At 43.7% G+C, this 14,948-nt stretch overlaps 1 protein-coding gene across 1 annotated transcript in view; it reads right to left on the bottom strand.

Annotated features, from left to right (window-relative positions):
* The window catches only part of asap2a (ArfGAP with SH3 domain, ankyrin repeat and PH domain 2a), a 93,942-nt gene extending 80,178 nt beyond the window's left edge, over positions 1 to 13,764 (bottom strand). Inside the window, 1 exon segment of the mRNA XM_023986310.2 lies at positions 13,229 to 13,764. Coding sequence (XP_023842078.1) covers positions 13,229 to 13,354 — 126 coding nt within the window. The 5' untranslated portion in view covers positions 13,355 to 13,764.
* Between the last annotated feature and the right edge of the window lie 1,184 nt (positions 13,765 to 14,948).

Raw genomic sequence — 14,948 nt, 5'->3', positions numbered from 1 at the left:
GACCAAGTCCATATTAGGGCAAGAACAGCTCAAATAAGCAAAAAGAAGCGACAGCCCATTATTACTTTAAGTCATGAAGGTCAGGCAATACGGAACATTCCAAGAACACTAGAATTAATTGCACCTCGGACATTTCAGCGCAAATAAATGCTTCACAGATGATTTCTGCATGTGTGGTTCTACCGTGAAGCATGGAGGAGGTGGTGTGATGGCGTGTGTGTGTGGGGAGGGGGGGCTTTGCTGGTGACACTGTCTGTGATTTCAAAGCACACTTAACCAGCATGGCTACCACAGCATTCTGCAGCGATACGCCATCCCATCTGGTTTGCGCTTAGTGGGACTATCATTTGCTTTTCAAAAGGGCAATGACCCAACACACCTACAGGCTGTGTAAGGGCTATTTGACCAAGAAGGAGAGTGATGGAGTGCTGCATCAGATGACCTGGCCTCCACAATCACCCGACCTAAACCCAAGTGAGATGGTTTGGGATGAGTTGGACCGCAGCGTGAAGGAAAAGCAGCCAACAAGTGCTCAGCATATGTGGGAACTCCTTCAAGACTGTTGGAAAAGCATTCCAGGTGAAGCTGGCTGAGAGAATGCGAAGAGTGTGTGAAATATATTTTGATTTGTTTAACACTTTTTGGGTTACTACATGTGTGGTATTTCATAGTTGTGATGTCTTCACTATTATTATACAATTTAGAAAATAGTAAAAATAAAGAAAAACCCATGAATGAGTAGGTGTGTCCAAGCTTTTGATGGTACTGTATATCCATCCTAGGAATCATAGGGGAGTAAACTTAGACCCAGACTCATTGTGGAGGAGAAACTAACGTCCGTGGTTGTGGCATATCATTTGGCCGAAGCAATGACTTTGGGTAGCTAGGCAAACATATTTCATGTCCACAGCTGATTCCAAGGCCCTCGTAAGGCCAGGGGAGTTGGAACTGGGCAAGAAGAGTAAAAAGAGAACATGTTTTGGTCAATAAGGGACATGAGAAAGATATGTTGACAATCTAGGACAATATGCTCTCACTCCCAGAGAGGAAGAGACTAATCAGAATGCCAGGATTAGATTAGTTACACAGAATAAAAAGCATTCCTGGATGCTTGCATATCGGATAGTGTCAGGGACGGCCCTGACTCATTGTTCTTGTCACGGAACTATTTGATGACCGTATATCGAGCAGCCGGAACCCCACCGCGACTCCCACCCAGAGAAAACAAAGCAGTTGTGTGGGGTCGGCACTTCTTAACCCACACAGCCAGCTCTCGTAGTCTGGCCTCAGACTAGTCGGTCAACCTCGCCGCCACACCTTCTTTGAACTGCTGAGGATCACGGAAGGGAGTAGGGAGGGACACCCACAACACATGTCTGGTTCCCGTCTGGTGTCAATTTATTACACGTCACTGACTCCTCCCCCCCAATCCCGCCATGCTGGAGTCATACAAGGAAACAGTCTGACACGAATTGAGACAGTGCCAAAAAAAGGAGGCAGTCTGGGGTAATTATCTAATTCATTGGTGGTAGGAGGGGGGCTTGATTCTAATCCAAGTTTTATAGAGGCACCAGATGTTAAAGTCAAAACAAACACCCTGAAAAGAAGGGGGGAAAAGTCTGCTGGGCCTGGGAAGCAGTGTTTTTGCAATAGGGTTTACTTTACAGCACCCTGGTCTGTGTGAAAGAAGAGAAATCCTGTATGCCATGTGAGAGACTTGACGCACAGTGCTCCAACACTCATTTCACTACTGTGTTCAAACCTCCCCCTCCTGACGGTGGCAGTTGAAGTACACACTAGAGTGTCACTCCTGGAAGTCTTCACAGAAGCCACACGCTACCTCTTAGCTGTTGCTGCAAGTCATATTTCAGGAAAATGGAGCAAGACTGGGGGGGGAGTGAGGAATTAAACGGGGCAGATAGAGGTCTGGTTAATGATGTCTCTATGTGCAGCCATGACTCTGGGGAGTAGGCTGCCACGGCAGAGCCCATTACTGTAACTGCTGAGGTGGACAGACCTCCTCCTCCTTAATGGTGTCCTCTTTCAATGTGCTTCACCTGCCACGTCAGACCGACCAATTGGCATCACAGCAGGGGTGCAGTCACTCAATGGCAAGCCGGCAGCTACTCTAGTTACCTTGGATGCGAACACACAATTGCATGCACGTACACTCAAATACAGATGCTTTTGAACGAGGGCACACAAAACCCGGATACACACAAGAGAACAAAAAGACACACTCCTGCTGCACACACAGCTTTCTCCAGTAGGTGTAGTCAACCACACAGTAAAGGTGGAGGAGGAGAAACAGAAGTGGGAAAGCTGCAACTCATTTAAAAACATACGACCATGGGCCTCCCGAGTGGCGCAGCGGTCTAAGGCACTACATTGCAGTGCTTGAGGCATCACTACAGATCCGGGTTCGATTCCAGGCTGTGTCACAAACGGCCGTTACCGGGAGTCCCATAGGGCGGCGCACAATTGGCCCAGCGTCATCCGGGTTAGGGGAGGGTTTGGCCGGGGAGGGGGTTTAGTTTCAGGCTGGCTTTGGTTGTCAGTTGAACGATGTTTCCTCCGACACATTGGTGCAGCTGGCTTCCGGGTTAATCGGGTGGGTGTTAAGAAGCGCGGTTTGGCGGGTCATATTTCAGAAGACACACGACTCGCCTTTTCGGGTTCGGGAAAGGCGAACCCAACGGTGAAAACTCCCCAATGCCAGAGTGTGCAAAGCTGTCATCAAGGCAAAGGGTGGTTACTTTGAAGAATCTAAAATATATTTTAATTTGTTTAACACTTTTTTAGCTACTACATGAGTCCATGTGTTATTTCATAGTTTTGATGTCTTCACTATTACTCTACAATGTAAAAAAAATTAAAAATAAAGAAAAACCCTTGAATGACTACGTGTCCAAACTTTTGACTGGAACTGTATAAAAAAAAAATCATAAAAAGGCACTCGCACATCTGAGCTATCTTTTTTTACAGGTGCATGGTAACAGTTGAATAAAATGAGAAAAAAACAAGCTTTATGTATCGGCCTCACGGCCTTCGTCAAAGCTCTGGCGAAGGCTGTGAGGCCTATACGTAAAGCGTCTTTAAGAGCAGTGTCACTATCAAGGGCAGTTTCTTATTTTCTCACTAATACATTTTTTAAATAAAAATGACCACAAAGGCATGTACATACACACATCCCCCTTAAATAGGTTAATGACTGAAGTGCGTAGTTGAGAGCTCGTGAAAGCAGACAGGAGACTAAAAGGAGCTGCCTTGTGGTAAAGCTATTCAGAGCTCTAGAGAATAAGACTGATGTCATTTAACAAATGAAATGCATAGCAGACGAGTCGGGCCGAAAACAGGTGCGCGCCTGAGAAGAAGAGTACTGAGCAAAGGAAACAGCATAGCCTACTTCCATTTCCCTGTGTACTCTACTGCCTCAGCTCTATGCACTCACTGTATGTGATTTGGATGAGAAATAAAAGGGGGGGAAAAACCTTTCAAGCACTTCATTCACAACTTTGAGCAATTTGGAGCAACTAAGTAAATATTTGAATAGGCCTGTGAACCATTAAGGGGACCACTAACAAGCTGTGGTTCCGGTGTTTAACACAGAGCAGTAATACATGCAGTTAGCCTGGTGGGGACTGTGGAAAAGTCCGCCCGCTCAAAGAGTCAGTGTCTTCACTGGGCATATTATGGTCGCTCGGAGTGTTTAAAGAGCCATGCAGAGGAAGGTTAGCAAAGAGAAGGGAGAAAACAGCCCTCTCTCTCTTTACTGGTGTCACAAGACCAGCCCCCTGCAGCTTCTGACCAGTGAATGAGTCAAGTACACACACACACACACCTCTCTGAAGGCCACTCAATTACACAGCAAAAGAGGAGTCTGATGTTAAGCAGGATTAAATGTGGAGTACATGCAAATTTGAACACAGAATAGAAGAGAAAAAAACAGGACAAAATGGTAAACTGAGAACAAGTGTACCAGCTTACATTGACAACCTGGTAAATATGTTTAAAAAAAACGTACTGCCGGACTTATTCCAACACTTTGTCCAAAACTAACTCAAAAGGCGTTTGGTGGTTTACTACTCCTTAGTGAAAACTGTAAAAACTACTAAAGGGGGGTACTCTTGGACCTGAACAGTCACCACCTGCCAGCAATAACACTCACACTTTGGTGAGGACATAAACTGAGGTACTAAAACCGTCAAGGAAAACAAACCCTGGTTTGAAATAGAAAGCCAGCTAGTGCCGAACCCCTGGTGTAGCTAGCTACCTCATGTCACTCTAGGCTACATCAATGGATGGTTCCATTTATGTCTGGAGAAACCGCTTTCCATCCGACTGACCCTCTGCCCTTCAATTGACCCCTTCAAAACATATTTTGACACATTGAACACACTGCCTTTGTGTTCAGTGGGGCTTTATTGTGTCATCTGGAGACTTTCGAACATATATGAGGTCCAAAATTCCCCATCACACATTGGCTCTTCAGCCATCGCCAACAAACTTTCAAGTTGGTCAAGTCTGAGCAGATTCTCACAGGTTATAATGCACTTGGCGTTTGGGTGCGAGATGATTCTCAGCTTTCATGAGCCACCACTGCCTGTGAACACTGGACAAGATGGGGCATGCCTCAAAAGCATTCAGATTTGGGCTTTTTCAACACTTAGTGGCTATTTGAGACCGTGTGAGAACTGTCCATCTCAACACTACAGACTCACAAGGACCGATTGAAAAGATATACTACTGATGTGATGTGCTTGAAGATCGAGGTGACTGAGCAGTGGGGGCAAGTGGGACTTTTTCCCTCAGCCCTCAATGATTATCAATTACCGAAGAGCTCAGAAGGTGAAAAGGTCAAATAAAGACAAACAGGGAGCATCGCCAAACCCCAAGGGTGTAGTACACTTTATCACACCGTTAACAGTGACCCGCATCCACTCTCAGTGGGCATGTTCTGGTAGGCAGTACAATGAGTAACTTTTAAACTGGAAATTTAGGATTCAAATTTCACTTGGTATACTTGTCTGAGTATACCAAGTGACAATGCAAATATCAAGCTTTGAAGGAAGAGAGCTTTAACTACCTAGGGGGGGGGGGGGGGGAATCAGGAAAGAGACCCGACAGCAGAATTGTTGTGAGTTTGTTAAATACTCCCTTAAAAGTCAAACAAAGTTTATAAATTAGCAGGGGACTGATAAACTCAGCTTGAGGGAGGAGTGGATAAATTAGGACCAAATGTGTCTTGCAACAACAAAAGAATCCAGCGAACGTAAACAGTTTCTGGCCTGCTCACATCTACCAACGTGTAGGCATCATGGTGGATACTTAGCAATGCCAAAGGCAAAGTGTCATAGTTACATACAAGGAGCATATGAGGATGCTTGAAGGACAAGGAATAAGACTGTGCGTTCGCCTGGAAATATCAACTGATGATTCTGGACAACATATGGGCCAGTGTGCTGTGGAAGGGATGCTATGAAGAGGAATGAAAGATCCTTGTACGAAGCTCCTTTGAAGTTTTTCAGGACTGTCTCCAGGAGTACGACATGAAGAGCGGTAGCGCAAAAGAAGCACGTTAGGCAGAGGCATAATAAATTCAGCTGTGTTAAAAATAGAGTTCTTTGAGATGCACAAACAGTTGCAATCTCTCAACACATTTCTGTAGGTTTTTTCAGCTCTACAGTATGTGAAAAGAACTGGTGCACTGCATTTCCCAACACTCCAGGGAGCCCGATTTGCTTGACAAATGGAACTAGTCCGAGGAAAGACATTCAGGAAACTAGAATATCAGCCACATGAGGACAGAGGATATCAAAGATATCATAACCTGACAAGGATGCCTTAGATCATTTCTAAAACGGAGTTCCTTTAAGAGAATTTAAATCTATCTTTTGTTGATTCACGTACGAAATCTGTTAAAGGGGCATAATTTCTAAGAGCACTTCCAATGGAACAGTTGGATAATGGATAATTAAATCTATCCATTTATGACTACGTAAGACATTTGGCCTTCTTGATGGCTTACTTACATCCAGCTAGCTTCTCAGAACCTAACAAAAGCTTGAGGGGGAACACATCTGAAAGCCCGTCCTCCATGAGCCCACTGCAGTTTTCTTAAGTGAAAGCGACAACCCAGCAACACAATTACAAAGATTCCTGAAGAAACTGCTCTCACCCTGCATGTGCAGAGGCCACGGCAACAAATCAATGAGGGAGTTCATTAATGAAGAGGCATGGACTGTCAGAGAACAATGGCCTTGAAAAGGAGCTGTCCACGGCAATCTTTGGCAGGCCCCCTGACGGAGGGCCTCCACACTTCCATGTAACCCCACTCCCAACAAAGGCCGGTGCACTCCTGACCCCCCTGCCCAATCAATGTCCCACACACCACAGAGATTTGCTTGCAGTATTGTATCCCAACAGCCTAGGCTCACCAGTCGGGAGGACAGCCTCCAAAAATGATTGGGTCAGTACCGTGACCCCCCCCCCCCCCGTTCCCTCTTTCCACTGTTTAGCCCCATCGGGAGGATTTATCATTTGTAGGAAGGCCCCAGAGAGAGAGCCTGAGACTGGGTGATAACAGGGAGCCTGCTGCCTCTGGCTCCAGTTGTATGAGATACCTCACACTTCTAATGCACGGACGGCAAGGAGGAAACACGCTGGGTACTCTTGGGGTGGAAAAGATTACTTTTCATAGTTTCCGATTGTGTGATACCACATGGCATTTCTGCCCATTTGCTAAACAGACTGAAGTGAAGCTGTAGGAAAAAAACATTGCCTCAAGCATTAAGGTCTAATTTTTTTTAAACAAAGACTAAGTTGAAGAGACGCAAAAAACACTTACATTTTCATTGACCGAATAGAACAACCTGGTCATTAAAATGATAGTTCTGGATTATGGCAATACCATTTTTATGTCTCTGCGTCCAGTATGAAGGAAGATGTAGTTAGCGAGCCAATGCAAACTATCGTTAGCGCTAGCTAATGCTAATTAGCATTGGCTCGCAAAACTACCTCCAACTTCCTACATACTGGACGCAGAGGCATAAAAATGTTATCCACAAGTTCATCTGATCCACAAGTTCATCTGACATTTCAATTACATTAAGTATGATAAGCTCCTTAAGAGGGATATGCAGGCCAAGGTGGCTGGCAGTGGGCAGCTCACTAGGCAAACATCCTCCTGTGTTGTCCCTAAGGCAATTACTCATGGATTGTCTCTGTGTGCATGCTTAATCCTTGTGTCTGAGGCCTTGTTAAAAACTTTCCTCCATGCCCCCTGTTCTGCCCCACAGCTGCTCGTTCCAGTCCAGCCTGGCTGGCTGTTGCCGCGGACAATGCCTGGAATGGCCATAGGAATCTCTGAGAAGATGAGGCTACGCCTTCCGCTGGCCCGGGAACACAACCACAACACATAATGAAGGGTTGTCGGACACACCATCAGGCTGCTTATCTAGAGGGAACACGGTTGTAGGCTCTGTGAGAAAACCTATTAGTCTTTGTCTGTAGATACGGCCGGGGGTATATTGCTGTTAAGCTTTCAGATTACACTGCTCTTGGCAGAGTGGAGGAGCCTGGGGTGGCTGGACGCAGTATTGACATCTTTTAGAAAGGATATCAGTTGCATCCATTTCTCCGTACTCCGAGAGGAACCGCAACTCAGAACAATTGGAGAGGGGTTTGAAAAGGGGGTTGAAAAGGACGATTCAAGGCCAGGAAGAGTCCTTTGTGGATCATTCCTTCATGAGACAATGCAGCTAGCCTTCGCAGTCACCCTCCCCACATCATCCATTCCCCCTGCTTTCCAAAATCTTCAGGAATTCAATTAGAAACCACTTGAGTATGGAGTGGATGCCACTTCCTCATTGTTAACCAAGAACATTGAATTTACTCAATACAGAGAGTCTGGCTGGTGCAAACAGTTGCCCCAGATTACAGGAACAACACTGTCATTCCCCTAATAGTTCTCAATCTCCATACAGAACAATGCAGTCGGACAACATGCATCACTAGCACATTGCTGGAATACCAACGTGATGGACTCAGTTGTGCCAGGATGAAATAGCCAGAGGGTACAGGAAGACAAAAAAATGTCCACGCAAAATGCAGGCTATAAATATCCATGATTCAACTGAGAAAAATGAGCAGCATGGGATGTGGGTGAGAGACAGTCAATGAGCCTGGTCCACCATTGGTCCCCCTATTGTGGACTCTTGTGTAGGGTGCTGCCATGCTCAGGTTCCAGGAATGTTTCTCTGAAAGGAAGGCCTGTGTGTGTGCACAACGGGTGCTATCGGAAAACACATGAAATGTCAACAAATTTACAGGCCAACACAAAGGATAGGCGCCGTTTATGCAACACGGTGTGGGTTTCACACTGGATGTCCTAACCCACGCGTACCTGGGAGTAGGAAACCGCAGTTTGCTTGGAACCCATAATCAGAGATGACATGGTTTCGTAAAACCAAAAGAACTAGAAGTCATGTCTAAGAACTAGATAACTCACCTGTTGTTCAACGTTGATCGTCAGGAAGACCAGCAATATAGTTCTTGAGTCAGAGGCTTCACTCACGTTGTGAGAGGCCAAAAGCAAATCTCTGCCAGTGCCTCTAGTCTACTGTACAAAAGGCTCCTGTCTTGAACTCCTGCCATAGCAGTTCAAATGGGAGCGTAATTGAACAACAGCCATTAGTGAAGGGAACATTAACTTATCAGAAAAAATACATCTCTCCCTCTGAGCCAGATCTGGGGGTGGAGGCCCGATAAATCAGATCAAAGGAGTGGTCTATTCATATTGATCCCACTTAGCCCTCGTTCTGCTGCTGGCAGAGCCAGGGGCAACGCCAAGACTGCTCCAAATAACTAAGACTGTCTGTGCCATTCTTTGACATCTTTTTAGTTCTACGAAAGGCATACAAGTGATGGTGTATTTTGACTCTGAATACATTAGAGCGAGTGCCATTTGACCTGAGCACTTAGTCCACGCCCTAATGGGCGCAGATGACGAGATGTCGATTAAGGCAGCCCCCCCCCCCCCCCACCTCTCTGATTCAGAGGGGATGGGGTAAATGCGGAAACACATTTCAGTTGAATGCATTCAGTTGTACTAGTGACTAGGTATTCCACCTTCCCTAATGTTCTGTGATGGCATTGCCTCTTTCAAAACACTGTGCATTTCTCTTGAAATCTGAGCAAAGTGACATCTGCAGTCAGAGACTTGCTTGCTCAAAATGAGAACGTATGTGATCATCAGACTAATATAAACCAAGGCTCTTGTAAAATAAGCTCAGCGGGTAAAACAAAGGCATGGTGGAGTTGCCTTGTTTTACAGCAATCCAGGGGGGGTTAATGACACAAGGCACAAACATCCTCTTAGTGGACAAACTGTTTTTTTCTTTTATAGTTGTGGTTTTAAGAGAACGGTAATCCGAGTAGCACTTTTAGTGGCTCCTCCTCTGCAGGACACATTAAGCCCATTTATTTGGGGATGATAGACAAAGCTTTTACAGCCGCAAACCTAATTAAAGTTCCGTCCACTGTAATTGGTTTATCACACAACAGACTAGGTCCCATTAAGCTCTGTGTTGTGTAGTGTCTCATAGATAGAGTATCACCCTCTGTGTAACACTAGAGGGCTCATCTGAACAGACCCGATCGATGCCATCAGTCAAGTTTGAGAGATGTGACGAGTGAGGCAGGTAGGTCCATATCAACGATTCCAGAGTGCTCAGATGAGATAAGCTATCATCAAACAGGACTGGTCTGGTGGGGCTGCTGGACCTCTTGAAATCAGCCCTCTTGAAACAGAACTTAGGCCATCTAGCTCCACAAATTCTCACCCCTTCCAGAATTAAAATCTTTCACACCAACAAGTACAGCCTGCATGGAATCACGTGCTGTTGTTGCTGCTACTGTGCTGACGAAACTCCCACATGACATTTTCTAAATGTCAGTTATTTAGCACAAAAGTGCGTAGTTTAAATGGGAATGCAAAATTTGGGACGGCAAAATGTGTCGGCCTAAATACCAAACGTGACAAGCAATAAGGCAATTCTAAAAACGGGAATGACAACGGTTATTCTACATATTGCGAAACATCTGCAGAAGATCTGCTGCACGGTCAACATTTTTTCATTGCTGAAATACAGACTTGAGTAGACTAGATGTGTTCAGCTCCCACTACCTTCAGACAGCCCTCAACTGTCAAGGACAAAAATGGAGACACTAGCACTTTTATAGCAAGACACAATTCTTTATAGTCACAGAATCAGCACACTGCTGGGAATCCAAAACAGCCCCGTCAAAGATCCTTCGTGCACTCAAACAGGGATGTAGCCTATTGGCCATGTGTAAATTCTTGTTTGTAAAGAACATAAAAACATTGGGTCTTTATTGTTTAGTCATCAACAAGGAGGTGAGGGATAGAGAACCAAAAAGCACTTGGGTCTTCCTTTGTTGTCTATTTACCTCACTTAATAGGAAGTTGCTTCTCTGATTGACAGTGCCCAGTGGTGGTGTCCATTGATAGAAATGACAATTAATATTAGGCCTACTTCCCACACACAAAACAAGAATAAAACCCTTGACCTTTCACCTGCTTAAATCAACTGGATTAATCAAATGCGGTTTGCATTTGTTCATTGCGCATTAATAACATTATTAGAGCAGTAAGAAGGAAAATCTGTAGAAATGACACTGTCGTGTTCAAAAATCACTGCTGCGGGCCAAGGCACCTTTTGAGTGCATTTCTGATTCCAGTCAGCCGCCAGGACACATTACGTGTTCGCAGTTCACTGCATTGTCTAATTGGGCAAACAGACTCAAGGCCTTGTTGTCCTTGGGTAAATTCATTTGAATTCAATCACTTTTTGACAGCAATCCCTGTTGATTTGAACAAAACCTTCCAGACATTTTGCCCATTGTAGAAGTGCCCAGAAAGGAACTTTTGGACCTGAATGCCAAAACATTCAAAAATATATACCTCACCATACTATGAGACATCCATGTCTCCATCACCGGAAAATATAAACAGTTGAGATTGATATAATTTCAAAGTTTACAAAACAGGGCTGCCAACTATTTAATACTTTTTGTGAAAAAGATTTCCAAAAACCAATGTTTTTAACTTTAACGTCAATTGTCAAAACAAAAAAAAGTGTAAATTCAGATTTTTTTTCATATTCGCATACTTCATCGCTTAGTCCCTATTTTGCATCATTTAAGGTTGTGTTGTGCCTGTCCTCAGTTGAGACAAAACATGCCCTTACAACAATTGCACTTGTCACAATGAGGAAAGGTCAATGTAAATTGTTTTATTTTTTATTATTTTAATAATCTGAAACGTTTCCACACAGACACACTCTCTACAAGATACTGTTGAGAGACACTGAAGGTTTAGGCCAGAGCAGGCCACAAGAAACATCTACACAACAACCACAGACAGCTCTGAACAGTTACCTATAGGCTATATAACATGTGCCCAGAGTTTCCTGGTCAGGTCATGTGGTCCGGAAAAACTCCTGGCCCTGCTAGGCCATAACCACTGAACACGAAATTTAATCTAACCATTTACACCTTCAGATTTCTGTAGAAAAGGATAATCACCGGTCAGCTTTAAACAGCTGCCTGCCTCCTTCACACCTCCGAAACCACAAGTTTGTAGCTCTCTAGTACAGGTGTGTAGATAATCTGTCTGAGGTTGCCTGGAATCAAAGCCTCAACTCGATGCCAGGATGTTATTCTGATGACATGCCTTCAAAGCTCGAGGCAAAACCTTCCAAAAAAAGAAGCTTTTTGTGCGTATGAAACATTTCTGGGATCTTTTATTTCAGCTCATGAAACATGGGACCATCACTTTACATGTTGCGCTTATATTTTTGTTCAGTGTACATCTTTACATCCAGGCTGTATCACAACCGGACGTGATTGGGAGTCCCATAGGGCAGCGCACAATTGGCCCAGCGTCGTCCAGGTTTGGCCGGTGTAGGCCGTCATTGTAAATATGAATTTGTTCTTAACTGACTTACCTAGTTATTAAATAAAGGTTCAATTAAAAAACAATACATGCATGATAATCCAATCAAATGTTATTTTTGACATGCGCCAACTACAACAGGTGTAGACATTACCGTGAAATTCTTACTTACAAGGAGGAAGCTTAGCAGCACACCTTTCATGCAAACAATGGCAATACAGCAGCATTAGGGACATGATCGAGGGCTTAGGTGGGTCTCCTCATGCACAACCAAGAATGGAGCAGGCATATTTCAAAAATGTTGCTGGTCTCAAATGCTGGTCACTTGTTATATAACTTCAGAAATGGCTGACATTAGCTGTTGTTGCCTTTTGAACAATGGCTAGGTGATTAGTAATATGTGGAAGTGGTGCATACGCAGTCTGTGGTGCGAAGCTTCCCATGTGGGAAATGCTATTTATATCATTTGACAGGGCGAGGCTCAGAGCTCTGTTGGCTGTATAGAGATGGCTGGTGTTGGTAGGTTTTCATAGAACAAAGCATAGGTGTCCTTTCTGATAACGACCTGCAAGTTTGATGAAGCTCACCCATCTAATAAACCAGCGTAAAACAGTATTTCGGGCGTAGCCTAACATAAATACTTAATTTTTGAGACAGGTGCCACATTCATAGCAAAGCTCTTCTGTTCCTCAATAGACATGAAACAAAAACAAATGCAGAGCTATTGTTTGCATGATATAACTTCCCACTGTGCTGGCCATGGGAAACTGGTTATTATTGTAAGTTAAGGTATCATTAGGGCCAAGCGATTCGTTTTGAACTCGTTGATTGTAAACTAATGGCTAAAGGGGGAGTCTCCAAGTAAACAAAGAGGCGAATTCCCATTACGCAGTTCTATTATCCGATAACTCTTTGGCTTTTATTCTATTAAGTACATAATAGCAACAATAGAGAAGCTGTGTAAAATCAATGACGATTAGTAGCCTAATTGGAGAAGATACGTTTCCACTTTCCTCTGTGTGAGAGCACTGCAGGACAAACGGAGCTAGTAGCCTGCTTGATGAAAACGCCCAACCATTAATAAAATAGCCTACTGTGATGACAGCATCTTGCCAATTACCTCAGGGTACGTTTATAACCGACCTACGTACTACAACTAGGTTGAAGTTATGCATTAGTTATAACCTCTGTCGTGTCCAGTGATGCGGACCTTGAAGTAGCCGATGCTTCTAAATTCACTGCACAACTCACCTCCTCCAAAGCAGTAACGGTATTCCGACAGTGGGACATTCTAGTGGTGAAGTTTGAAGCCGTCGGCGCTTTATAATCTTCATTTGTCTCCGCCACGAACTCCGAAACTGTAATTTGGTCCGGCATTTTTTATCCTTTTTGAAAATATATTGTATTCCTGTTAAACACCAGGGATTTAATTCGAATTTGAGAAAAGTTTATAATAGAAAAGTCTGATAAAATGCTCTCAAGTTAAGCATTGCAGAGTGCTATTCCCTTGTCCGCGCAGTCACAACCTCACTGCAACAATGTTGCACGCTTCTAACTCAGTTGCTACTGCAGCCTTTTCGATTCGATGGCTCACTGCTCTGAACTGTATACTTCCCCCTCAATTTGGCGGGTCCCACTCGACTTCCAGGGAAATCCCAAAAAAACGTATAGGCTTTTCTCTTCTGGTGGTGCCCTCTGTCTTCCAAAGCTCAAATAAAGCCTGTGAACTTATTTCCTAGCCTGGGAAACAACACGACGTCTCAATGAAAGTGCAGAAATTGACAAAGGTGAAGAAGGAGGGATTCAATGGATGTGCACTATCCAATGGAGAACACCAGCTGGTAAATATGACCCAATCAGAGTCGAAGGAAGGCGTTGCCTCAGTCATCATTACAGTGGCATTCTGAGAAAGGTTTTTTAAAATGGATTAAAACTGACTGAAGTATTGAAATAGCACTCAATCTGTTCATTATTATGTTTCCATTCATTGTAAGATGAAACTAAATCATATCTTAATTCATACACACATTAAATTACAATTAAAAAGTGAACTTATTGTTTGGAAAAGGAGATACCTACTCAGTTGCACAACTGAACGTAATTCAATATCTTTAAAAGGCTATAAAATGAAAGCTTGTGGAAAGCAAATAATTATTAGCAACAGCTTGACTTACAAAGCACAAATTATTTTATGGTGCATTTGCGTTTGCAAAAGAGGCTCATAGAGATAAAAGACTCATCATGGATATAATCCATTTTAGCATGGACATTGCCATTGAGAGCGTCCACCATTTTAAAGTAGTCAACTGGGTGGGGATTCCTATGAGTTGGGAGCAATCAGCTGGTTGGACGTACTGCCAAATTCTCAAAAACTACGTTGGAGGCGACATATGGTAAAGAAAATAACATTAAATTCTCTGGCAACAGCTCTGGTGGACATTCCTGCAGTCAGCATTACAATTGCACGCTCTTTTATATCAACTCATGAAACATGGAACACTTGACATATTTTCATTCAGTAAGGATACGTACTTTGTATGTTTGTGGAAATCATGATCCATTTGAATACGGTGTTGAATACAGAAAATGCATATTTGAGTCTTTATCACAAGAGCCTCCTTTTGACAATGCTATGTCCAAACAATCCTTTGGAGACTTGCATTTTAAACCCTTATCTTCAGATGAGCAGGTGGCTGTGTTGTGCTGTGTAGAACTGGTTGTCAAGCATGGGATCCGTCATGGCAGCTTCTGTCTGTTATTCATATTCGTGTAGTTCTCTAGATTATTGCCTGTGCCATGAGAAAAGAGTCCTCTCAAAAAAGATGTCTATTCCCCTCTCGTTTCATTATTATTTTATTGTGGAATGTGTATCAGAATGTATGATAACACCAATCTGTTGCTTCATTCCTTGTAGGGCTCCGGAGAGCAGGTTGACTTCAACGTTGTAATGTCAGCCCTATTCCTGATGGAC

Source organism: Salvelinus sp. IW2-2015, linkage group LG4q.2 (genome assembly GCF_002910315.2).
Source record: "Salvelinus sp. IW2-2015 linkage group LG4q.2, ASM291031v2, whole genome shotgun sequence".
NCBI lineage: Eukaryota > Metazoa > Chordata > Actinopteri > Salmoniformes > Salmonidae > Salvelinus > Salvelinus sp. IW2-2015.
The sequence above is the reverse complement of the archived record's forward strand: the minus strand, read 5'-3'. Positions and strand labels throughout refer to the sequence as shown.